The sequence below is a fragment of the Capsicum annuum genome, chromosome 9 (assembly GCF_002878395.1).
Source record: "Capsicum annuum cultivar UCD-10X-F1 chromosome 9, UCD10Xv1.1, whole genome shotgun sequence".
In the NCBI taxonomy this organism is placed as follows: Eukaryota; Viridiplantae; Streptophyta; class Magnoliopsida; order Solanales; family Solanaceae; genus Capsicum; species Capsicum annuum.
This window is the reverse complement of record NC_061119.1, coordinates 140,698,615-140,725,451: the sequence shown is the minus strand read 5'-3', so window position 1 is coordinate 140,725,451 and position 26,837 is coordinate 140,698,615. Positions and strand designations below refer to the sequence as shown.

The window sequence follows — 26,837 nt, the reverse complement described above, 5'->3', positions numbered from 1 at the left end:
TTCTTGTAATTTTGTTCCGTGTTTTATGCGTGATAAAATGAGGTAGCCTTCCCTGTGGTAATCCTCTAATTCTTTTACCTGCTGCATAAAAACTTGACTTATGTACATGTCCCCTCAGCCTAGTTGTCACATGTGGGGTTCGCTAAGCCATACAGTTCTGTAATGCAGCCATTGAAGGTGAACTGGAAAAATCCATCTTCAAAGCTGGTGGCATTCGAGACAGCAATTTTGGAAATTTTTATAAAATTGGCTGGGCAAGAAGTAGTCGAACCGATAAAGGAGTAAGCTGGAGATTTACAATTACTTGTGCATCACATTTATTTTTGCTTTCAGCCTTTCACCCAAAAAGTATGTCTTCTCTTGCCATCATGCTGATTTCATTTCAAAAATACATATTAGGTTCATTCCTTGGCGACCATGATATCTCTTAAAATGGAGATTCCTGAAGATGCATGGGAGGATGATCCAAATGGGATCACTCTTGCCAACTGTGTGAACTCAAGTCTTCCAGAGAATATCAAAGTTTTCGGTATTCTACCCTCAAAAAAGTTAGATTCTGTCTCTTATTTCTGAATTGGCCTATGACTCTCACTTTAGTTAATGTCCAATTTATAACCATAAAAAGCAGCACATTTACCTTGAGACTTTTGTTCATCCTGTTCTTACTTGAGAGTTGAATTTCATTATCATTAATGTAACTTTGCATGTAAAACACTTGTAAAAGTGCAGATTTCAAGCTTTGAACTGAAAAACAAAAAAATATTTCCTTCCTTTCCTTGGGTTAATAGCAAGTAAGTTTGTTGGGCTAACCTGAAAAGCTAAACAAGCATAACTCAAATTAAGAAGTACTCCTTAATGTACTTCATTGGTTGGAAGGCTATGTCATAGCATCTACTGCAGACTGTTACGTGCATGATGTATTTTTATCCTTTATGCTGATCAGTTGTTCAGTGCCTTATGTTTTGGTTAGTGCATTAGTTAAATGTGATGTATGTGTAAATGTCATGACCCAAAATCCCTAAGCCTTTGTTAAGTTTTGGTACCAAAATTGTACATTCCTATTCATATGTAGAGGTACAAATTTATAGTACAGAAAAACAAACAAACAAGCAATCTAATCCCTTGAGGGTAGGAGATTTGAGAATCAAGGAATGATTTTAATTGATCTAATTTCCTTAACTATTAAATAGCATATCAGGTATGATTTTATCAGTAATCAGAACAATTTAGATCTTACAAAATCAAATCTGATCACAGTTAGATATTTTCACAAATCAAAACTCCCCCTCAAGTTGGCGTGTAAATATCTGTCATGCATAACTTGCTTACAAGAGTTTTAAATTTTGGTTTAAACAAGTCTTTTGTGAAAATGTCCGCAATTTGCTGACTTGTTGGTTGAAAGCCATGCACACACTTCCTTCTTTAGCTGAGTTGTGAGCAATACTTATGGCGGCTTTGGTGTCACAGTACAACTTTGTTAGGAAAGTAAATTGTTTTTTTGGTTCTTTTATCATCTTCTTGAGCCAAATCATTTCACAGATCCTACGGGTCATAGATTGGTATTTAGCTTCAGCACTGCTATGGGCTACGACATTCTACTTTTCACTACAATTGTTACGATCCGAGACTACCCCCTAGTCGTAATACAGTGCTTTGAGTCACAAGTGACCCTAAGCTAACCCGTGGCCTAGCATGCCACAAAGAATATTGTATAAAACTGAGTAACATTGTGCGGAAGCTAAAGTCCGAATGATATATGAAAATCAAAATTCAATGTCAATGTTAATACAAAACGGAAATCACTGAACATAACTCTAATTGTCTAAAACTGAAATGAAATAAAATGAAATATTGATACTAGTTCTCGAATGATGAGGACTCACCATACCATGCGCAATTCGGATGTTGTAGTAGTAGATCATACTATGTGCAATTTGGATGTGGAACGTCAAAACCTATATTATGAGATAATATAGCGCAAAAGAGAGTATACGATCAATACGTTGAATGTACTGGGTATGTGAGATAGAAAATAACTGATATAGACCGAACATGATGCATGTAACATGATAAACTGTTGCAAAACCAAGTAATGGGCATGTGTTGTATGATATACTAAATAAACTGATGCAAAGCCAAGTAATGGACATGTGTTGTATGATATACTAAATAACTGAGTATGAGGTCATGCAAATATCTAAATCTGACCTATGAATTGTGGATTGTGGGAGCTATCATTAACCGACATATCCCAATTTGAGCTAGTCAGGGTCCAACCTATATCCCCAGTCAGAAGGGTGTTCAGTACCTTGCCAAGGGTACGAACACTGACTGACGTGAATCCACTGAATTGATGTCCAAGCGGACTAAGGTATCAAGCCTGGTCTGATGGGTGACCTTTTAGAACCTACGGTGGCGCTGTAGTTTTGGGACTTGGGGACTTCTACTGAAGGTCTCAACCTAATTAATAGATGAGCCTTCATCCCTGCGTCCGCTCGCTGCTAAGTACTACTACTGATAACTGAAATGCTTAATAGTGGTAATATTCAAAAGACTGAAAAAAATGCACTAAGAGCATTCAAAACATGTAAACTAGAGGATATAATACTCATAAGTATATGCATGAAATCCTAGGTCATTGGGTGTTCATAACCCACCATCTCTGAAGAATGCAACTATTGTGAAAATTTCATAAATTGAGTGAGTTAGGGATTTGATAACTCACGTCCAATAATCATGGATTTCACAATATAATTATGGTTTATAATTTGAACATGTAATGGTACTGAAATTCATGTTAAAACATGAGTTAATAACTCAATGTGATCAAGGAACTAAAATATCAAGAAATTCACAACATTATGAACCCTTATCTTTGAAAAAGGAATCGAACTGAGAATTTAGTTAACTTTGGGACTCAATGGGTGAAAAGAGATCCATTGATGAAATCCTATATACCTGGAGTTGAAATTGGAGAACCCTAGTTTTCCTTGATGCGAGAAAATCGCCTCTTTCTCTGTGATGCTAAGTTTCGAGTGTTTTCTGATTAATGAAGGCTTAGGGTATTATTAATCTTAATACTCAACTTTGGGATAACTTAAACGACGTAGTTTTGAAGTTAAAAGAGTAGGAAAAGACTGCAAAGGCCATCATAAAATGTAATTGAAAATCAGAATTGAGTCTACGGACCATCCTACGATCGTGGGACCCACTTACGATCGTGGGTGTTGCTCGTGATTTTGAGGCTGAATTTAGGCTTTCTGGACTCTACCAGACGAGCCATAGTATAATCATGGGACCCATCCACGATCGTGCCTTGTTCGTAGGTTGGAAGTCCAAGCCGGATCTACTTTAGGAGTCACCATTGTACCTAAGATCGTGGTTCCCTCTCGTGGTTGGAAGGTACTCGTCAACTTTTAGATGTTTGGGATTGTTTCGATATGACGAGAGTATTGTACGGTTGTACAATCTCACTAAGATCATACCTACGCTCATAGGTTCTTACTGCTCGACATGGCTCCTCTAAAATAGCCATAACTTCTTACTCCTATATCGGATTAAGGTGAAACTGGATGAGTTTGAAAAAAGACTCAAAGACTTTTCATTTGGTGGGTTTTGATCTCAAAAATACTTCAGAATCTACCTCTTGGTGTCATTTGTCCTCGAACGGAAGCTAAATAAGCTGAAATGTTAAGGAAAGAGCTGCAATCCCGTCATTGAATTTCTAAAAGCTGAGTTCTGACATGATAACTGAGTCTGTGACTGAAACATGGACTGAACCAAACTCAGGAATACATGTTATGATATGAGAAAAACTGGGTGACATGAAACAAAAATAATTAAAGGGAAACTATTACCTCAAGTTGGAACTGAGTTTGGAGAGAAAAAATGGGGTTCTTGTTCACCATATCTGCCTCTGTTTCCCAAGTAGCTCTCTCAACTGATTGATTTCTCCAAAGATCCTTTACCAAAATGACCTCCTTATTTCTCAACTTATGAACACGACGGTCAAGGATCAAGTATCTCAACTAGGACTTCTTCGTAAGAAAGACTATCTTTCATACCCACACTCTACACTTTCTAAGAGCAGAACCGATGCGGGATCACCAATGCATTTTTTTAACAAGGAACATGGAAGACTGGATGCACCGATGCTAAGTCTGCAGGCAACTCTAACTCATAGGCTACATTGCCAAAACGACCCACAATCTTATAAGGGCCAACATAGCGGTGACTGAGCTTTCCGTTCTTATCGAATCTCTTCACCTCTTTCATGGGTGAAACTTTCAAGTAGACAAAATCACCAATAACAAACTCAAATTTCCTTCTCATATCTGCATAGGACTTCTGACGACACTGAGCTGTTTTTAGCCTTTCTCTAATCAGTTGAACTTTCTCTATAGCCTCATGAATTGACTCTGGCCCTATCAATGTAGCTTTACCAACTTCAAACCAACCAATTGGAGATCGACACCTCCTACGATAAAGTGCTTCAAACGGGGCCATCTGAATACTAGAGTGATAACTATTGTTATAAGCAAACTCAATCAAAGGCAAATGATCATCCCAATTACTCTTGAAATCATTCACACATGCTCTCAACATGTCCCTTAAGGTTTGAATGGTTCTCTCTGCCTGTCTGCGGACGAAAAGTCGTGCTAAGATGAACTTGTATACAAAGACCCTTCTGAAAAGTTTTCCAGAATTGAAAGGTAAAATGAGTACCTCTATCTGAAATGATAGTCAACGGACTCCGTGCAATTTTACCAACTCCGTAAGATAAGAGTAGCATAATCCTCAGCTGAATCTGAATGGGAGCCTTGGAGTAACTGGTAAAGTTGCTGCCATCTGACTGGGAGGTCACAGGTTCAAGCCTTTGGCAGAAATGCAAGGTAAGGCTTCGTATAGTACACCCTTATGGTGGGGTCTTTCTCCGGACCCTTCGCATAGCGGGATCTTTAGTGGAACGGGCTGCCCCTTTTTAATCCTCGGCTGAATCTGAAGTGTTAACTGGCAGAAAATGATTTAACTTAGTCGTTCAGTCCACGATAACCCAAAGAGAATCATCTTGTCGACGAGTACGAGGCAACCCTGTAATGAAGTCCATATTCACCATTTCCCACTTTCATGTAGGAGTACTGATATCCTGAAGCGTACCACCAGGTTTCTGGTGCTTAACCTTAACCTGTTGGCAATTTGAACACTTAGCGACAAATTCGACGATATATTTTTTCATTCCATTCGACCAATAAACTTCCCGTAAATCATAGCACATCCTAGTGGCTCCTGGTGAATAGAATATCGACAACTGTGTGCTTCTGCTAGCATCCACTGTCTCAAGTCATCTACATCCGGAATACAGTCTTCCCTAACAACGAAGAACATCATCTCCTCCTTGGGAGAAAACCTTAACCTTCGGACTCTGGATCACTTTTTTCAACCTAAGGAAATAGGATCACTATTTTGCTTTTCTTTCACCTCGGCTATCAAAGAGGATTTTGAACCATTTTGAATTAAGATATTACCTTCGGCTAAATTGACCAACCGAACTCCCAGTCTAGCAAGCTAGTGAACCTCGCGAATTAACTCTTTATTCTCATCTTCTATATGAGCAACACTTCCCATAGACAACCTACTAAGAGCGTTAGCCACCACATTGGCTTTACCCGGATTGTACAAGACACTCATATCATAATCCTTTAACAAATGTAGCCACCACATTGGCTTTACCCGGATTGTACAAGACACTCATATCATAATCCTTTAACAAATGTAGCCATCTCCTCTGACGAAGATTTAGATCTTTCTGGTTGAACACGTACCGAAGGCTTTTGTGATCAGTGAATACATCAACATGAACCCTATAAAGGTATTGCCTACAAATCTTTGAGACAAAAAAACTGCTTCGAACTCAAGATCATGAGTCAGGTAGTTTGTCATGAGGTTTGAGCTATCTAGAGGCATAAGCTATAACCATGCCACGCCGCATCAACACATAACCAAGTCCAACTCTAGAAGCATAATCGTCTGGCAGAGTAAAAATTGGAGCGGTTATTCAACTCTTCAACTCCTAAAAACTCTTTTAGCACGAATCGAACCACTAATATTTGACTTTCTTCTAAGTTAGTCTGGACATGAGAGAAGCAATAAAGGAAAACCCTTCAACAAACTCTCTACAGTAACCAGCCCAAGAAATTCCTAATTTCAATGGAGAGATGGGTTTAGGCTAATTTCTAACTGCTTTGATCTTTTGAGGATCAACTCGAATGCCTTCACTGGAAATGATATGACCAAGGAACGCTACTGATTTCAACCAGAACTTGCACTTGCTAAGCTTAGTGAATAACTGATGATCTTTAAGAGTTTGCAAAATGATCCTTAAATCGTCTGCATGTTCATCCTCACTACGAGAATAGACGAGGATGTCATTTATTAAGACAATGATGAACATGTCAAAGTACTATTTGAACACCCTGTTCATCAAGTCCATAAAAGCTGCAGGAGCATTCATTAGTCCAAAAGACATAACAAATTTGAAGTGACCATACCAAGTTTTGAAGGCTGTCTTCGGAATTTGAGGCACAATTAATAATCGAATGCCAATTGTGAACCAGTTTTAGGAATTATCTTCGAAAAACTGGAGCGCTAATCAGGGAATATTCGACAATTTAGCCAAGAATAAGAAGAATTTGAGAGAGAAGAGATGTTATTATTCAATGGTGCTAAAACTCTTAATTGGATAGTTGTAACCGCCTTAACTAACTTTGGGATGCATCTACAATAACAGCTACAGTAAAAATAGATTTTTAAGCTACAACTATCATTTTAACAGTTTAACTAATCAATGCCAGCTCAACTCTAATTCTTGATTTCTTCTCTTCTTTATACTCCAATGAATGCTAGCTCAGCCCAAATTCTTGATTTCTTCTTTTCTTTATACTCCATTTTGCATACTTGTAACAATACCCCTTTCTTCAGCTGATCCTTGACCTCAAGGACTAAAAAAGTAAATCTCAAATAAAACTCAGAAGAGATTTCCCAAGTAGCCTGATCTTCATCCAAGTTGTTCCACTTAATTAACAATTGTTCCACAGCTTTGTTACCTTTCTTAACCGGTCTTTCAGTAGGGACTGGATAAACATTAACAGAAGGGTGTGCAATATTCACAGGAACTTCATGGCATTTCTTAAGCTGAAAGACATGGAATATAAGATGAATAAGCACCTCATTAGGGAACAACAGTTTTTAGGCAACAATACCTACTCTAGCCTCAATCGAGTAAGGACGATAATACTTGGCTGCAAGCTTGTTAAATGGCCTTGTTGATACTGAAACCTGTCTGTAAGGCTGCAACTTCAAGTAGACCCAGTCACCTACTTTAAAAGTCATGTCAGATCTATGTTTGTCAGCCAAATCTATCATCATTTGTTAAGCTCTGAGAATGTGAAACTTCAAGAGCTAGATGACAGCTTCTCTAGCAATCAATGATCTATCAACCATTTTAGTCTTTGATTCACTAGCCAAATAGGGAAGATGAATAGGAGGTTTTTGACAATACAGGACCTCATAAGGTGTGCATTTCAAGGTAGTGTTAAACCACCATTTAGCAAGGGGCAAGTAAGAAACCCATTCCTTAGGCTTGGCTGAGCAAAAACACCTCAAGTAAGAAACCCATTCCTTAGGCTTGTCGGAGCAAAAACACCTCAAATGTCTCTAACGTTCTATTCAACACTTCCGTTTGCCTATTAGTTTGAGGGTGATAGGCAGTAGATTGTTGCAATTGAACTCCCTATAAGCCAAACAACTCTTGCCAAAAGGTGCTAATGAAGATGGGATCCCTGTCACTTGTCAGGGTAGCTGGCAACCCATGTAATAAAGATGTTGTCAAGAAAGCTTTGAGCCACAACCCAAGCTGTGTAGTGATGCTATAGAATGATAAAATGACCAGACTTGCTTAATCTATCAACTACCACCAATATCACTTCTTTACCTTGTACTTTAGGCTAGCCTTCAATAAAATCCAAACACACATCAGTCTAGATCCTATCATCAGGACTGGGCAGAGGTTGTAATAACCCTGGATAAGCAGCAATATCATATTTGTGTCTTTGGCAAGTATCACATTTGTTAATGAAATCTTTGATGTCAGAGATAAGTGACTTCCAGTAAAACAATGCTTGCAATCTTCTAATAGTAGTATCCATTCCTGAATGCCCCTTTGAGGAGTAGCATGCCATAGGGTGATTATATCCTTTCTCAATTACAAATCATTTCCCACAACTAATTTGCCTTTCCACCTTAGTTGATCATTAATCCATGTAAAAGACTTGAGGGGGTGAACCTGTGGCATGTTAATTACCTCTTGCAATGTAGGATCAGCTTGCCAAGATGCTTGACTTCTTGAGTACAAAACGTCATCATGTGTCAATAAAGAAATAACTAAAAGCTCAGCCTCAGGTTTTCTAGAGAGAACATCAGTAGCCTTGTTCTCAGAGCCCCTCCTATATTCAATAGTGAAATCAAAAGCCATTAGTTTAGTTATTCTAGCAACCTAGAAATCAATATGGATATGCTACTCTAAGAGATATTTCAAGGCTTTTTGATCAAAGACTACAAAAGATCTTCCTAATAAGGACTTACTGATAAAAGCAATGGGGTGGCCTTCTTGCATAAGTACAACACCAATCCCTGTCCTACTAGCATCAGTTTCCACCAAGAAGGTCTGAGTATAATCAAGTAAGGCCAATGTTGGACTGTTGTAATCTTCTTAGGATAAGTAGCAACCCCATCTGCACTTATGAAATGATCAAGGTATTCTACCTTCAACACACCAAAAGTACATTTAGACATTTTAGCATATAATTGAAGTTGATGCATCAACTCAAAGACAACTTGTACATGAGCAACATGGTCAGTCCAATTCTTGCTATAGATCAAGATATCATCAAAAAAGACCAGGATTGATTTCGTCAATAATGGCTTGAACACATAATTCTTAAGACTTTGAAAGGATGAGGGAGCATTAGTTAAGCCAAAAGGCATAACTAAGAACTTCATAGTGACCCTTATGAGTTTTAAATATTGTCTTGTGAATATCTCCTTCAAACATTCTCAACTATTGATATCCAACCATGAAATCTATCTTTGAAAACACCTGTGCACCCCCTAATTCATCCAACAAATCTTCCATAATAGGGATGGGAAACTTATCCTTAATAGTTAGCTGATTAAGCTCTCCATAATCTACACATAACCTCCAACTTTCATCCTTTTTTCCAACCAAAACTGCTGGTGATGCATATGGGCTACTACTATGTTGTATCACACCTTGATCCAACATTTCCTACACCAACTTCTCTATAGTATCGTTCTTAGCATCAGGATACCTATATGGCCTCTTACTAATAGGATTAGACAATTCCATCAATGGTATTCTATGATCCAAGGGACCCTTATGTGATGGCAATGTTGAAGGAGCCTGAAATACGGAGGGCATTGCATCACTTTGGTCAGCCTGAATGTGATAGCAGTGAACCACCTTTATAGTCAGCAGGAATAAGGGACATGTAAAATTGAGCATCATTCTTATAATGCTTGATTATGGCCTTACTGCTGGTAGTTTTCATTATTAGTTGCTCATCTCATGACATGCCTCTTCCCCTGATGCTTGAACTCAATGATTCTGTTTTGGAAATGAAACTAAATCCTTCCTAAGGTGTTTAACCACTGTACTACTAACAAAATGTCTACATTTCCAAGAGGAAGTAGTAAAAACTCTGAGGAAAAAGTAGTTCCTTGTAAAAGCCATTGCAGATTCTTGCAAATTGTTATTGTTACCTTCCTCCCGACAACCACAATGACAGCTTGCTCTATTATACTATTAGCCTGACATCCCAACTTCTGGCAACTTCTTGATCAATAAAGTTGTGGGTGCTACCTGTGTCAATTAAAACTTGCAAAGATTGCTTTTCATGGTACCCAGTCACCCTGATAGTTTGATAACCATTTATGCAGTAAAGGCTTGTAATGAAAGTCATCAACTCCTCTTGGTACAAGTTAATCTCATTATGGTCAACATCATTACCTTCTAATTCATCCTCTGCATCCTCATCCACCACATCAATCAAGTAAAGTTGCTTCGTAGAGGCACACTTATGTCCCAATTCATATTTCTCATCACAGAAAAAACATAAGCCCTTGGCACTTTTTTCGTTCATTTTTACAGATGTAAATCTCCTTCCAGTGCTATTGCCATTAATTTTGAAATTCTTGTTAGTGTAGCCTTCCCCTCCTTTGTTAAAAACAATGCTTGATCCTGCTGATCTTTGGAACATAAGTGTTATAGAATATGCAGGTGTAGGTAATATAGGGCCTTGCATTCTCCCATTATTTTTCAAACCCCAAGAACTGCTTGAGCTTGAAATACCTCATTTGCAATCTTGTCAATTTATAGGCTTGCATCAATGTTCTTGGAGACTGCAATCTCACAGACTTATTCAAGTCTGGTGTCAATCCACCCAGATAATAACTAATTTTATTCTCAATTGACAGATTGACAAAACTCAATAGTCTATCAAATGCAGCCTGGTACTCCTTGACACTACCTGTTTGAGTCAACTTTTTGAGTGCTTCCATAGCATCCCCAAATCTTCCATATAAAGCTAAAACATACTCAGACCAACTCAATTCCGCACCTGAGTTTCTAGACATCATGTACGACCTATGCCAGGCTATAGCCTCCCCTTCCATGTGAACAAAGGCTATCCTGACCCTTTGGTCAAATGGAATATCATCCAGAGAAAAAATACTGCTCTACCTTGTATAACCAATTGCGTAATTCTGAACCAGAAATTTTGGGGAAATTTAGCCTAGAGAATCGAGTGAAAAATGTATCATGATTCATATTCTCCTTGGGTCTGAGATCATTGGGCAAGTCCATAGAACAAGCTCGAGCAGTTGAGGATTCTGCTCGACCTCCTTCCTTGTCCCTATTAACATCATCCAATCTTGCTAAGTTTTCACCCAATTCACCCAATTCTTTATCAGCTTGGGTGTTCCAGTCCATGTTGCTAGTCATTCCTTCCATCAATTTCTGAAGTTGATCTTGCATTTGGGACATCTTATCCTTCATGACTTTAGTAGATTTGCTTCTGTTAACCATTTATGGTCGAAAATCGAGTGGCTCTGATACCAATTGATGCACAATTGATAATCGAATGCCAATTGTGAACCAATTCTAGGAATTATCTTTGGAAAACTGGAGTGCTAATCAGGGAAATTCGAGATTTGACTAAGAATAGGAAGAATTTGAGAGAGAGAAAAGAGATATGTTGTTATTCAATGGATATCACAATCAGTATAATGGTTTATATAGCTAAAACTCTTAATTGGATAGTTGTAACTGCCTTAAAGTAACTTTGGGACATAACTACAGTAAAAACAGATTTTTTAACTACAACTACCATTTTAACAGTTTTAACTAATCAATGCCAGCTTAGCCCGAATTCTTGATTTCTTCTCTTCTTTATACTCCAATCAATGCCAGCTCAGCTCGAATTCTTGATTTCTTCTTTTATTTATACTCCATTTTGCATACTTGTAACAGAATATCACGTTCTCTAACTCTGAGCTGATGATATAGCCTGATCTGAGGTCTATCTTAAGAAGTAATTGGCAACTTGAAGTTGGTCGAACAAGTCATCAATCCTAGGAATGGGATACTTATTCTTGATTGTGACCTTGTTCAACTAGCGATAGTCAATGCACATTCTGAGAGAATCGCTGTCTTGCGCATGAAAAAAACTACAACATTCTATAGAGAGACGTTGGGCCTGATAAAACCCTTGTTAGGAGGTCTTTCAACTGTTCCGTCAACACTTGAAGCTCGGCTAAAGCCATAAATCCATTCTGTAGGGTGGAATTGAAATAGCTTGGGTATCTGGAAGGAGATCTATTCCGAAGTCAGTTTCCCGCTTGGGAGGAACTCTGGGTAGATCTTCACGAAACACTTTTGGAAATTTATTTCCACAGGAACTAACTCAAGAGTTGAGGTTTCGGACTTTGAATCCTTAACTCGAACTAGATAATAGATGCACCCTTTGGAAATACTTTTTCTAGCCTTAAGGTAAGAGACGAACCCAGGGTTGTCGATGGCGAGCGCCGTTTCGCCAATGGCGAATAGCGAGGCGAGGTGAGGTAGTGTCGCTACTTGCTTTCGTGGCGATACAATCCGTGAAAGGCGACGACAAGGTGAGGATGGCGACATGGCGAGGCGCTAAAGGCGATACCTTCTATTTTATTTTTTTTTAAAAATAAGGTTTTAAGGATAAAAGATAATTTTAGGACTTTCTTTCCATTTTGCTTTGACTGACTCACTGCGTGGCGACTGCGACCAAACCTTAAGGCAACTGTGAGTCTGCGACTGTGACTTTGAGAGATTCTGTCGATCGGCGGTTGTGACTCCGACGATAGCGATGGGTAAGTGTCGTTTCTCTTATTTTTTTCTACTTCTTATTTTCTCCATTGGTCACTAAATAGTCTTTTTGATTTCTTCTTGATTTTTTTTCTTCTCTACTTTTTTCTTCCTCTGTTTTTCTTCTTTTATTTCTTCCACTATTTTTTTTCACAAAGAGTAACATTGTAATAGTAAACAGTCTATACTCCATATGTAAAAAAGTATTTTTTTGTAACTTATAATATACTAATTAATATCGTAATTGTTTGATGACTTGATCATTAACAACAATTCCAATGTCGTCTTAATCTACTTGTAGCAAACAAAGAGACATTGAATGAAATTATGGTAAGCAAGGACCATTAAAAGATGTAGTGATATGTAATTTTTGTTGACGTATTATCAATAGTTGAATTACTCGGTTCAAGCAACATTTGATAGGTGGAAATAAAAATGTCAAAATATGTTAAACTTGTCCAACAAATATTAGGGATGTAGTAAAGACATTCGTCGATAGCAAAGCCGCAACAAATCCAAAGAATCAAAGATAGGTGTCATCGTATAATATTGTTGATGATGATAATATGGATGAACACGAAAAGATGATGCCTCCCTCCAAATTTCAAAGAATGTCTTCAAGTGGTAGTGTATCACCCTCAGTATGTATCACCCTTGGTACGAAATGTGATGAACGGTCCTATTAATAGGTTTTTTCCACAGAAGCCACAACACAATATAGGCTTTGAAAAGGCAGGAGTAGGAGGAGGATGGGGAATTGATGACACAAAAAAGATTTTAAGGGAGCGGGCTGGAAATGCTTTTGCAGTATGGATGTATGATGCGGGTTTCCCGTTCAATTGTGTCAATTATGAATCATTTGCTAACTTCATAGAAGTGGTAGGACAACATGACCCGAGAATTTTAGCCACCTACCTAGCATGAAGTTAGAGTTACTCAGCTAAAGAAAGAAGTGAAGAAAGTAGATGAACTTGTTGAGAAACATAAAGTTCAGTGGCAAAAGTAAAGTATGGTTGTTCCATTGTTATGGACAAATGTATAAGACAATGAAAAATAATCATTAATATTTTGGTGAATTGTCCGATAGGTAGAGTCTTTCTTGGTTCTGTTGATGCTAGCAATGAGTCTACCACTGACACTAAAATGTACAACTTGTTTGAGAAGTCAATTGAGGGAATTGGACTAGAAAATATTGTTCAAGTTGTCACTGATAATGTCCGTGAGAATGTGAAAATGGGGGAGCTTATAAGGGCTATGTACCCATTTATCTACTAGACTCCATGTGCTGCCCATTGCATCAATTTGATATTTGGTGACATATTCAAGATTAACCCATATGCTTCAGGTACTACTTGAAAGCTCTTCTCTTTTTTAGTTAATACTAAAGTCTAAATACTTATTAAGCTAGCAATTACTATAATGTGTCTTTTACCGTTTTTAAGAAGGCCACCAAGGTAGTTTCTAACATAAGTCAAAGGCCGTTGTTGAATTTGATGAGAAACTTCACCAATGAAAGAAATTTGGTAAAGCCAGCTAAGACAAGATTCGGAATGACCTTTTTGACTTTGGAGGCTATGTACAAATAAAGGAAGAATTTAAGAAGCTTGATCATCTCTAATGAATGAACTTCTAGTAAATTTGCAAAGGAAGTTTTGGGGAAAGAAGTTTCCGTCATCCTTTATTCTACTTACTCTTGGAATGATGTCAAAGCTCTTAAAGTTTGTGGTCCTTTGGTCTCACTGCTTTGCTTGGTGGATGGGAAAAAAGGACCCCCAATAGGCTATATGCTTGAGGCAATGGATAAGGCGAACAAAACTTTTCAATGGGGTTTTGATGGAGTTCAATGATACTATTAGAATGTCCTCGAAATAATTGATGCAAGGTGGACTGACCAACTCAAACGACCTTTGCATTCAGCATAGTCTGTTTTGCGTCCAGGATTGTATTTTAGATCCACTATGGATGACGAGAAAATTGCTCAAGTGTGGGAGAGTTACTATACTTGTGTTGAGACGATGGTCCCCGTTCTTTCCCTACAAAATTTACAAGTTGTTGAGCTTGCTAAGTACAAGAGTGCAGATGGATTGTTTGCTTCTGGTCAAGCTGTTAGAGCCAGAGACACAAGGTCACCGGGTTAGTGAATTGGTTTAGTTGTCTTTATTATAACTTTAGTGCTTTACTTCAGTTATTGACTTTTTTATACTTATTAACCTTCAATTTTTTCTATAGTTGAGTGGTGGCCGCTATTTGGTATCGGAACTCTGAATTTGTAGAGGTTTGCCATGAAAGTATTAAGTTTAACTCGTAGCACATCCAGATGTGAGCGAAACTGGAGTGTGTTTGAACATGTGAGATCGATTTATTATATTCTACTTTCTATATTGAAGCGATTATTATTAGTATCTAATTAGTAATTACTTTATTATGTACAGATTCATTCTAAGAAGAGGAATAGGCTTAGCTATCGCGTCTCAATGATCTAGTGTACGTTATATACAATAGAACATTGACACGTCGTTATGATATTCACGATACCATTGATCCAATTCTCTTAGATAATATTGATGATGCTAATAAATGGTTACTTGGTTGCCCCGAAGATCAAGAAGATGAACTAGTCTATGAGGAAGGTGATCTTAATTGGGGTACTGTTGCTATGGCAGCCGAAGTTGATGATAATGTCTATGGTCTTAGGAAAAAGTCTTCAAGCTTAACTTCAAGGTCAAGGTTACTTGACAAGTGAAAACCTATAAGTTCAAGTTAGAATCTGACCCTAGTTGATGAAGAATCCGAGGAGGAAGAAGATGAGGGGCAATATACTGTAATGCATGTTGGACTTAAAGATTATGAAAATCTTGAAGAAGAATAAAACTTTTAGAGTTTAAGTATTACTTGTTTTATGGATTGTTGAGTCATTCAAGTTCTCAACTTTTAGTATCTATCTGCTATCTATTTTCAATTTTTGACTTGTAATATTTCCTAATATAATATTGCTATTAAGATTTTGATCATTTATATATGCAATTAATTATTTTAATTTTTTGGTATTAATTGTCGCCACACTTTCAAAAGGCGATCGCTTCGCTGTGCGGCGAGGCAGAGCCTTGTCGCTTCGAACCAACCTATAGGAACTAAGGTACTACCCTGCCACTCTACAATTGGCTCATTTGGGAATTGAAACTAGACTACTCTGTTTCTACAATCAACTGAGGCGTAGCAAGAGTGGAGCCAATTCATGCCAAGAATAACATCAAAATTTGTCATGTTTAGCTCTACAAGAGGTGATATTTTTGGAAAACAATGATTGGCAATTTCTGTATACTAGTTTGGCTATGACTGAATTACCGACTGGAGCAGAGACTGAGAAGGCTTCAGAGAGGATTTCGGGACTGACATCGAAGTCTACTACTATAAAGGGAGTCACAAAGGAAAGTGTGGCTTCGGGATTTAACAATGCATAGACATGAATGTTAAAGACTTGTAACGTACTGGTGACTACATCAGGAGAACCTTCCTGATCCTGTCGAGTCTGAAGGACATAGAACCTGTTCTGACGTTGTCTGCCAGCTGCGCTATATGAGGCACCCTGTTGAGTCAGGTGGCCTTCTGGAGCTACTGGAGCTACTGAAGAGTTAGATTGACTTTGCTGATTAGCATCCCTACCTCTTTGTGAAGCCACCGGGCATTCCCTCTATCTGTGTGACTTGCCACATCCAAAACAAACATCACTATTAGCCATACACTCACCCTTGTGGTTCTTACCACATTTTTTGCAAACAGGGTTAGTACGACCACTATTCACACTACGTTAGGACTTAGAGCCTGTTGCTCTATCACAATTATCTTACTGAACTTGGGCACTAGCAGAAGATGGGGTTGGAGCTAAAGATTTTTGATGATACTGAGCACGACTGACCTCTGTTGAGAGAAATTGAGAGAAATTGAAGGTTTTAATAGAGTTCACAATCTATCGCACGATATGCACATGAAAAAAGTGAAACCTTTCTTAAAACATTTCCATAGCCTCTCACTCATAAGTTTGGCGCTCTTCATACCCATGAACACTCTACTTAACACGACTTTCAAATACCCTAGAACACTTTAAACCTAATGCTTTGATACCAAGTTTGTCACAACCCAAGACTACCCCTAGTCATAACACGGTGCCTAGAGTCATAAGTGATCCCAAGCTAATCTATGGCCTGGCATGACACTAAGAATATTGTATAAAACTGAATAACACGGTGCTGAAGCTAAAGTATGAATGGTATATGAAAATCAAAACCCAATGTCAATGTTAAAACAAAACAGAAATCACAAGACATAACATAAAGCTGAAGCTCTACTGTCTGTCTAAAAGCCTCTACTAAGACGAGTTGCTGGGACAAGCCCACAGCTAATCTTTACTGTCTGTAACTGAAATGAAATAAAATGAAATACTGATACTAGTCCTCGAATGATGAGGACTCCCCAAAGTACTGTTGCTGATGTAGTAGTAGATCATACTATGCGCGATTAGGATGTTAAATGTTAGAACCTATATTATGAGATAATATAACGCAAAAGAAAGTATGCGATTAGTACTTTGAATGTATTGAGTGAGATAGAAAATAATTATTATAGACCGAACATGATGCATGTAACATGATAAATTGATGCAAGACCAAGTAATGGACATGTGTTGTATGATACACTGAATAACTGAGTACGAGGTCATGCAACTATTTGAATCAGATCGATGAATTGTGGACTGTGGGAGCTACCGTTAACCAATATACCCCAATCTGAGCTAATCGGGGTCTAACTTTGTAACCCCAACTGGAAGGGTGTTCAGTACCTTGTCAAGGGTTCGAACACTGACTGATGTGAATCCACGGAACTAATGTCCATACGGACTAAGGTATCAAGCCTAGTCTGATGGGTGACCCCTTAGAACCTACAGTGACGTCATGGTTCTAGGACTTAGGGACTTCTACTAAAGGTCTCAGTCTAATTGACGGGTGAGCTTTCATCCCTGTGTCCGCTCGGTGCTAAGTACTCCCAACTGACAATAGTGGTAATATTCTGAAGACTGAAAATAAATGCACTATCTGTGAGCATTCAAAACATGTAAACTGGAGGATAATAATACTCATAAGTTTATGCATTAAAATTCTAGGTCATCGGTTGTTCATACCATCTCTGAAGATTGCAATTTTTATGAAAATTTCATAAACCGAGTAATTAAGGAATTTAATAACTCATGTTCAACAATCATGGATTTAACCTTATAGTTAGGGTTTATAAATTTGAACATGTAATGGTACTGAAATTCATGTTAAAACATGGTTTTATAACTCAATGAGATCAAAGAACTAGAATATCAAGAAATTTACAACAATCATGAACGCTAATCTCTGAGAAAGGAATTGAACTGAGAAATTAACTTTGAGACTCAATATCCATTAATGAAATCCCATACACCTGGAGATCAGAGCCTTGAAGAAATCTTTGAAATTTGAGAACTATAGTTTGCCTTGATGGGAGGAAATCACCTATTTCTTTCTCTCTGATGTTAAGTGTCTAGTGTTTTTTTAGTTATAAGGGCTAAGGTATTATTAATCTTAATACTCAGCTTTGGGATGGCTTAAACGACGTAGTTTTGATGTTAAAAGAGTGAAAAAAGACTACAAAGCCCCTCATAAAACGCAATTGAAAATCTGTAGAATTGAGTTGTATAGACCATCCCACGATCGTGGGACCCACCTACGATTGTGGGTGGTGGTTGTGGTTTGGAGGCTTAATTTAGGCTTTCTGGACTCCACCAGTCTAGCTTGGTACGATCTTGGGACCCACCCAGGATTGTGCCTTGGTTCGTAGGTTGGAAGTCCAAGCCGAATCACTTTAGAAATCATGATCATGCCTAAGATCATGTTTCAAACCAAAATCGTGGTTCCCTCTCGTGGTTGGAAGGTATACTTATCAACCTTTAGATGTTAGGGAATGTTTTGATATGACGAGATCATTGTACGGTCTTATAATCTCACTAAGATCGTACCTACACTCGTAGGTTCTTACTGTTGGACAGTGCTCTACTAAAATAGCCATAACTAATTACGCCTATATCGGATTAAGGTGAAACTGGATGTGCTGGAAAGAAGACTCAAAGACCTTTCATTTGGTTCTTGATCTCAAAAATACTTCAGAATCTATTTGCAAGATCCTTCACAAGAAATCAATGGTAAGGAATGTTTCCACTTGGCTATAAGCTAGAAGTTTCTTGTGACCTTAATACATGTCTAGATCATTTCTCATACTACCAAAACAAGGTGTTTGATTCTCCATGTACTTGAAGCATGATTTTAATCTTAGCTTGGATTTTCGGGGTGTTACACCAGTTCACGAGATTTCCCAAATAAATGACAATATCTAGAGGTAGACCTCCTGTCAGTAGTAGAACCTGCCCAATTTGCATCTCTATAACTTTCAACGCCCTTATGTTGACTTATTTTTAAAAACAATCCTTTTCTTGGTGAACTTTTCTGATCTTACAATCTTGTAGACCAGTTCTTGGTGCTTTTCCTTTGTCGAGTGCATAAATTGACTGGCTAAGTTTAGAATAAATCTATATTTGGTCGAGTATGTTACAAGCAGATCAACTTCCCCATTAGTCTCTAATATTGACTTTGGACGACTGAATTTCCTCCTTTGTTTTCGAATATTATATTGGGATAAATAGGTGTTTCAGCTGGACGACAACTTACTTACCTCGGATGGAAATTTTAACTGTGCCGTATAGTTTTGAATATCAAATTTTATAGGGTAGCATAGTTCATTTGCATACCCAGTGTCTTTAGAATATCTTGTACTGGTACATACTTCCTTTGTGACACCATAATGCCTTGTTTTGATCTCGCTACTTCCTTGTCCAGAAAATATTTAAACTGGCCCAAATCTTTGATCTCGAACTCTCAGGCCAATTGTTTTTTTATCCTTCATTTTGGGCAAGTTATCTCCTGTAAGTATGATAGTATTATATCATCGACATACATTATTAGGATAGTTGTCTTTACTTGAAGAGAATATCGAACGAACATATTTGTCAAATAAAAGAATATCGAATCTTAATGGTATGATCTGCTTGCTCTTAAGTGTACCATTGTTTTTTAACCAACTGAGAAAACCTCTCAAACCAAGCTCGTGGAGATTGTTTGAGCCCATGGAGAGATTTCTTTTGCTTGCACACTCTAGTTCCATACCTCTCTCCCATACCCAGAGGAGGATCCATGTGGACTTCTTCTTCGAGTTTTCCATTCAAGAATACATTCTTCTCGTCTAGTTGTTGAAGGGGCCAATCAAGGTTCAAAAATCCATTTAAGAATGCATTCTTCAAAACCCTTTTCTTTTCTCCCATATTTCTAGTTTTTAGTTTTCTCATCCAAAATGCATCCGCGTCCCTTGGTATCTGGTGTTTTTTAGCTTTGAAATTAAAGAAATAATAGAGAGAGTTAGAGAGAAAAAGATACTTCAATTGTATTGTCAAAGGAAATTATTTTATTAATAACTCAAAACATATATTTATAGTTAAATTTCTAACTACAGTTCAATTTAAATTGGGATAACTAATTCCTATTCAAATAACAAAGGGATAACTAATTCCTAAGTCATATAGACTCTAATAATTTAAAACTACTAAAATTATCTACTCCTACTTTATTTCTGAAACATATCTTCAACACTCCTCCTTGGATCAGAAATTGTCTTGGCTTTGGCTGAATTTGATCTCTTGAATAAATCTGCCAATTCATCTTTGTTCATGCATGGCTTATGTGCATCTCCTGTTGGATTAAATACTAAGCTTTTGCCTTTCATATCAACTTGTAAAATTTAATGATTAGTGGAATCAAAGATTCGACAATATTTGTCTCCAAATAATAGTTTAAATCCTTCTCCATTAGTTGCTTCCATTCTTCAACCTTGCAGGCAGTTTGAAAGTTTGAAGGTTCCAGTACAACAAGATTACATCTTTCATAAATTTCAGCCAATGGTCTGGTGCCTTTAACAACAAATGTTCATTTTTCTCTGTTTCTAAGTCTTCACTTGAACCTTGAAAAGTAGGTTTAACAATCATCTTTCTAACTTGAGAGATATTCCAATCCCAATAAGCATCTTCATCCACTTTCACATCTCGACTTATAAAAACTTTCCCAGATTCAATATTGTAGATTCTATAGCCCTTCGAGGCAGAGCTATAACCAGCCAAAATTTCCTTTTTCAGCTTTTTCTTCAAGCTTACTTCGTTTGACAGCTGGTACATGAGTATAACAAAAAGAACCAAACACCTTTAGATGCCTAATTGATGGTTTTATGCCATTCCAAGCTTCAACTGGTGTCATTCCATCCACAACCTTTGTTGGCAGCCTATTTTGCAGATAAATTGATATGTTTACCGCCTCCGCCCAAAAAGACTTGGGCAACTTTTTCTCAAAAATCATGCACCTAGCCATCCCAAGAACAAACCGATTTTTTTTTTTCAGAAACTCCATTTTGCTGGGGTGAGTAAGCGACTGTAAGTTGATGCTCAATTCCCATATCATCACAAAACAAATGAAATTTACTTGAAGTATAGTCTTTCCTATTATTTGTTCGAAGAGTTTTCAACAAGCATCCACTTTGAGTTTCACAAAAAGCTTTAAACTTCTTAAAAATAGCAAACACTTCAAGCTTTTGCTTAAGAAAATATACCCAGGCCATTCGAGTAAAATCGTCTATAAAAAGAATAAAATACTTGCTGCCATTGATTGAAGGAGTTTTCATCGGTCCACAAATATCAGAATGAACAAGTTGTAACTTCTCACTTGCTCTTCATGTTGCTGACTTTGGAAAAGGCAATTTGTGTTGCTTTCCTAGTTGACAACTTTCACACACATCTGAACATAACTCAATTTCAGACAAGTCCTTTACTAAATCATGCTTTTGAGCGTATTGACTAGATTTCAAGTTATAATGGCCAAGTTTTTTGTGCCATAATTTTGAATCCTGCTCACATCTACTACTTCGACAAACTTGCTTAGAATTTGAGTTCCAATTCAAAGGAGAACTTTTTTTTATCATTTCAACCGTAATCACTTCTTGACCGCTAGATTCGGAAACAATACATTTTTTTGTCTTTGAACAGTAACATATAATCTTGTTCTAGCATTGGACCAACACTCAATAGATTTTGGTCAAGAGTAGGTACCAACAAAACATCTTGAATAAATTTAGTACCTTTGGGAGCTTCAATTGCCACAGTTCCTTTACCAACAATCTCCAACTTGGTTTTATCGACCTACTTGACACTACCTTTGGCAGATTCCAACTTTCGTAAAATTTTCTTATTTGCTGGTTATGTGTTGAGTGCAACCACTGTCTAGAAACCATGTGTTTTCATCATCCAATCTTGTTGCTGCCATCGCCATAAACACAAACTACTCCTGTTCTTCAACTTCCGAAACGTTGGTTTTTTGAGTTTGTTGGTTGTTCTCCTTTTTCACTCTGCAAAACCTTTCAATATGACCAAGCTTATTGCAATATCGACACTGGAGAGGTGGTTTCTTCCCCTTAAACCAACAATCATCCTCTTTATGATTGATTTTTCTGCAATACTTGTATGGAGGAAAGCTTTCTTTCTTCTTGACTCCATTGCAAGAATCGCCTTGATTTTTTCTCCTACAATTAGTAGAAGTTTCTGGTATTTTACCTTCCTTTTGCATCTGCATCTTTCCTTTGAACTTGTCTTGAAGAGCAGTTTCAGTAGCTTCTTCTAGCCTAAGGATCTTCTTTGCTTTTGAGCTTGAAGAGCATGTACAAGTTTTGAAGGTGACAGTTTTGTGAGATCTTTTGAATCTTCGAGTGAGGAGATCTTTACTTCAAATCTTTCCGGCAAACTCACAAGAACCTTTTCCACGAGTCTTGAATCTGTAAGCTCTTCTGCCATAAGTCTGATCTGGTTTACTATCTTCATCAACTTGTTGGAGAATTCTTCAATAGTTTCTGAATCCTTCATTCGGAGAATTTCAAACTCTCTTCTCAGATTTATCACTTTTATTTGCCTGATCTTGTCACTTTCGTGAAATTCTTCATTCAACTTGTCCCAAGCCTCCTTTGCAGTCTCACTCGCCATAACTCTTGTGAAAATTACTTCCGAAAGTGCTGATTGTATGCAAGAGAGAGCTTTAAAGTTTTTTGAAACCTCTTCTTTGTGATTCTTAATTTGCGCCATAGTTAGATTATTTGGCAAAGGATTTGCCTGTCCTCCAATCTCTGCAACTTCCCAGATCATATGCTCGCAAATAGGTTCTCATCTTGATAGCCCAAATTGGATAATTTTCACTAGAAAAAATTGGGGGTGAAGGAATTGAGAAATTGTTGGAAGCCATAACAATATTGACTTTTACGCAGGTTTTTTTTGGGTCTTCTCTAACTCACAAGCCCTTAGAATCAAATAGCTCTTGATACCAATTGTTGCTTTTCAGCTTTGAAATTAAAGAAATAACAGAGAAAGAGTTGGAGAGAAAAAGATACTTCAATTGTATTGTCAAAGGGAATTATTTCATTAATAACTCAAAACATATATTTATAGCTAAATTTCTAACTACAATTTAAATTGGGATAACTAATTCCTATTCAAATAACAAAGGGATAACTCATTCCTAAGTTACATAGGACCCTAATAATTTAAACCTACTAAAATTATCTACTCCAAATTTATTTCTGAGACATATCAACAGTATCCTTGTCATTCTTCCTTACAAGTCATAATTCACATTTTTAACGGGCAGGAAGGGTCATTTAGGGGAAAAGGGTTCTAATACTCAAAATAACCGGACGGATCGTTACAGTAAATCTGGGCCCTTGATGCTGGTATGGAAAGGAGTTGCTCATCTTTGTCTTCCTTTTGAGTCAGTTAAGTTATTAGTAGGTGGGATTGAGCTTCCTTCATTACATTGTTTCATGATATTGGTCGATTTGAGCCATTGCCAGTGTCTTGTCTTCTGTCTTTGACCTGTCTTTATTCAGTTTGAAAATGATATAGCAGTTATTGTTTCTTTTTTGCTTCAGTTAATTATTAGTCAGGGAGAGGTTCCATTGTTGCAAGATATTAGTCGATTTGAGCCATTTGCCAGTCTGTCTGTTGTCTTTGATACGTCTTTATTCAGTTTGAAAATGATATAGCAGTTATTGTTTTATGTTCCTTATAGTTCCTTCATTTCTTACGAGCTTCAGGAGGTTTGATGCCAGAAGAGAATGTAATGCACGCAAGTATTCTTATCTCATTCCTGCTGAAATCATCGGGATAAAGAATGATTCAACTTCTTCTGAAATCGATTACCATTTAGCCAATTTTGATCACATACTGAAAACTTTCGAGGTATTTTCAAGTATATGAGATTGCTTCTCTTCTTTAAATGGCTGTGCTTCATGGTTTTGAAATTTTCCTTTCATATTCCTCCTTTTGAGAAGTGGGTTGTGTCATGCTCATATGGCATACCTTACAAAACTTTAAAACCTTCGAGAGTTCCTAAGTCGGACCATAATGAATCATTCTCCACATTATTTCTAAGAGGGGGAAAGAGTTCACGACTCGTCAATTCAGTAGATGAGTGTTTTCGTTTTTATAATATCTAATCGTTTTCCGTTGATAAAACACAATTATTCTGCTATCTTCACTTGATGTTCGTGGCCTTTGTTGCAGGGAGAACATCCTTTCCACAATTACACAATACGGTCCAAGTATAGGAAATCATCTCCTGCCAGAAACTCATTAAAAAAGGACAGTCTCTTAAGAAAAGGGAGGCCCTTTAGGGAAAAAGAAATATCTGGGTGTGAGGAAAGTGATGGAGAAGAAATCTGCAAAGAGAAGGGGGTTGTGACAATTGCTGAGGCTGAAAATCAAAATTCAGCAGGCAACTGTAATGAGAAAGCCAGTCATACAAAGGATCTCAATTCTGTTTTACCAATTCAAGCAAGATGGCTCAATGAACCTGATGCAAAAGATAAACTTAGCTCTGCCCATTTCCGAAGAATTTTTCACTGTCATTGTAGAAAGTTGGAGAAGTTGTTCGGCATGAATTATGTTGAAGTTTCCATCTGTGGAGAGTCATTCATGTTACATCAAGTAATTCTCTTTGATCATCATTTTTCCCTGTTGATTCTTTCTAACGTATTAAAAGGAAACATTATTCTTCTTGCTAAATATTAATAATGCCTAGATACTTGTCCATTGCGCAAGGGTGCAGTTGATAAACAAAGAGGTCTGTCCACAGGAAGAAGTGTATTATAGTTGCATTACCAAGATTCTCATTTGCCTGATTTACTCATGTCAATTTGGGTGGACATAAATGTGAATCCTTATGTTCCTGCTAAATACAGCAGTATCTTTTTTTATTTGATACACCAGAATCTGTTAGAACTTGAACGTACGCATGTTGTATGCATAACTATATGGGATACTCGTCCTTGAGTCCATGCATTGGCCAAAAAGATGGCCGGTGATTTTTCAATGGCAGCTTAATGACCAAGCAGAATGAACTGTTTACTTTTTTGTGTTTCGTTACTTGCAGCTGTTCCTTGTCTTTATTCAGTTACATGTGATTTGCTGTCATCTGTGTTTTCTTGATAAGATATGTTGATACAATACATCTAAGCCCAAATTGTTGCTCTTTTTCAGATACGCAAAATGATAGGGACAGCAGTCGCAATAAAACGCAATCTTCTACCCCCTGATATTTTGAGAATGTCATTATGCAAGTTTTCAAGGATTGTCTTACCCCTAGCCCCATCAGAAGTTTTGATTTTGAAGGGGAACAATTTTGCTTTGAGAAACCATCCTGGCAACATAATAAGACCTGAAATGTTGACATTGTTGGAATCAGATGATATTATCAAGGCAGTTGATGACTTCTATTACTCTACGATGTTACCTCAGCTTTCTAAATTTTTAGACCCTTCGAAATCCCCTTGGAGTGACTGGGTTGAAATACTGGACGCAAACACAAGCATTCCAGAATACCAATTAGAAGAAGTAAGGGTTGCTTGGAAATTGTGGAAGGCACAGTATGATAGCAGAGCTAAGTTTCCATCACTATTGGCTCAAGGTACATTACCCTTCCTCTCACGCATTATTGCTAAATTTACCAATTTGATGTTCTGTTGAGCCCTTTCCTCTTTCCTAGCTTGGTGGAGGTTGCGGCCAAGTCAGGTGTGTAAAAAACAATAAAATGTGTCTGCCCCTGGTGTGTTTTGCACCATCTTGTATCACATTGGATACTTCTTGCACAACTTTGAATTGGAGGGTTCTTTTCATGAAATTGTATCATTAAAATGATTTGTGTTTCTCCCGTGCAGAGCCTGGTGTCTTCTGATGGATGGTCAAATAGTAGGGAGAGTGAAATGTGTCAATCAGCATCAAAGATAAAACCTCTGTTTGGTATATGCTGAAACAAGGATGGAAATTCTCAACTTGGAAGCCATTCGAAGGAAATCCATTCCCTTTTTTCCTGTACAACCAAATATTATCTCTAAGAAAAATGACCTTTTGGCATGAAGTAGAAAACATGTCGAGAAGACCGTTCCACAATCAATATTCCTGCCTATGTTTAAATCCGATCACCAGACAACTAACACTCTGCCCGCTTCGCAAATTTATGCTTGCCTCCATTTCTTCTAGGCTGAACCCGAGGTGGTCTCTTCTCGATCCATTAGCCTTTAATCTTTTTATTGTATTTGTTAAAATATGAGTAGGAATAAAAATAACATATACTTGGAATAGGATTGGAATGTAGTGATTATAAATAGGGTCTTAGTGTAATACTATAGAAACACAATTTAGTAATATTATTTTACTATATTTCTCACATGATATAAGAGCCTCTATGATTTTGGTAGAGCATTAAAGAGCCTCCACTGTCGGTGGGCGGCTATTACCCATATATGTTGTTCGTCTGGCCAATGATCCAGGAAATTACATGGATGACGCTCACTACTTTGTTTTTTTATCTCCTATAAGAAAAGTTTTAAAGACTAGTCTTTTTTTTGTATTGAACAAGTACATCGCTTCTCTACGCCTCAAATGTTTCACTTTCTATGCTCACCAACTTTTATTTTTATTTTTTTCTTTTTTATTATTTTCCCTTAGTTTTTATTTATTGTTTCTTGTTTTAATCCATTTGTCTCAATTTTTATTTTTTGATTTTTCCTTCTCTTTTTTCCTCAAACGTTATTTATTTTTCATTTTATAATTTATTTGTCTCAACTTTTATTTGTATCTATATTTATATCTATAATATATTAAAGGGTAACTTACATAAATTTCGGATTTATAGTGGGTTTTAACACTTTTTTT

At 37.3% G+C, this 26,837-nt stretch overlaps 1 protein-coding gene across 1 annotated transcript; it reads left to right on the top strand.

Moving 5' to 3' along the window:
• Positions 1 to 168: 168 nt before the first annotated feature.
• Positions 169 to 26,422, top strand: LOC107842657 (putative tRNA pseudouridine synthase; the record flags this gene model as incomplete). The annotated part of the gene is given in 6 exon segments (XM_047397009.1): positions 169 to 281; positions 400 to 548; positions 23,720 to 23,864; positions 24,189 to 24,611; positions 25,164 to 25,590; positions 25,841 to 26,422. Coding segments are annotated over 6 exon segments (1,274 nt in total), but the record flags the coding sequence as incomplete, so codon positions are not given.
• Between the last annotated feature and the right edge of the window lie 415 nt (positions 26,423 to 26,837).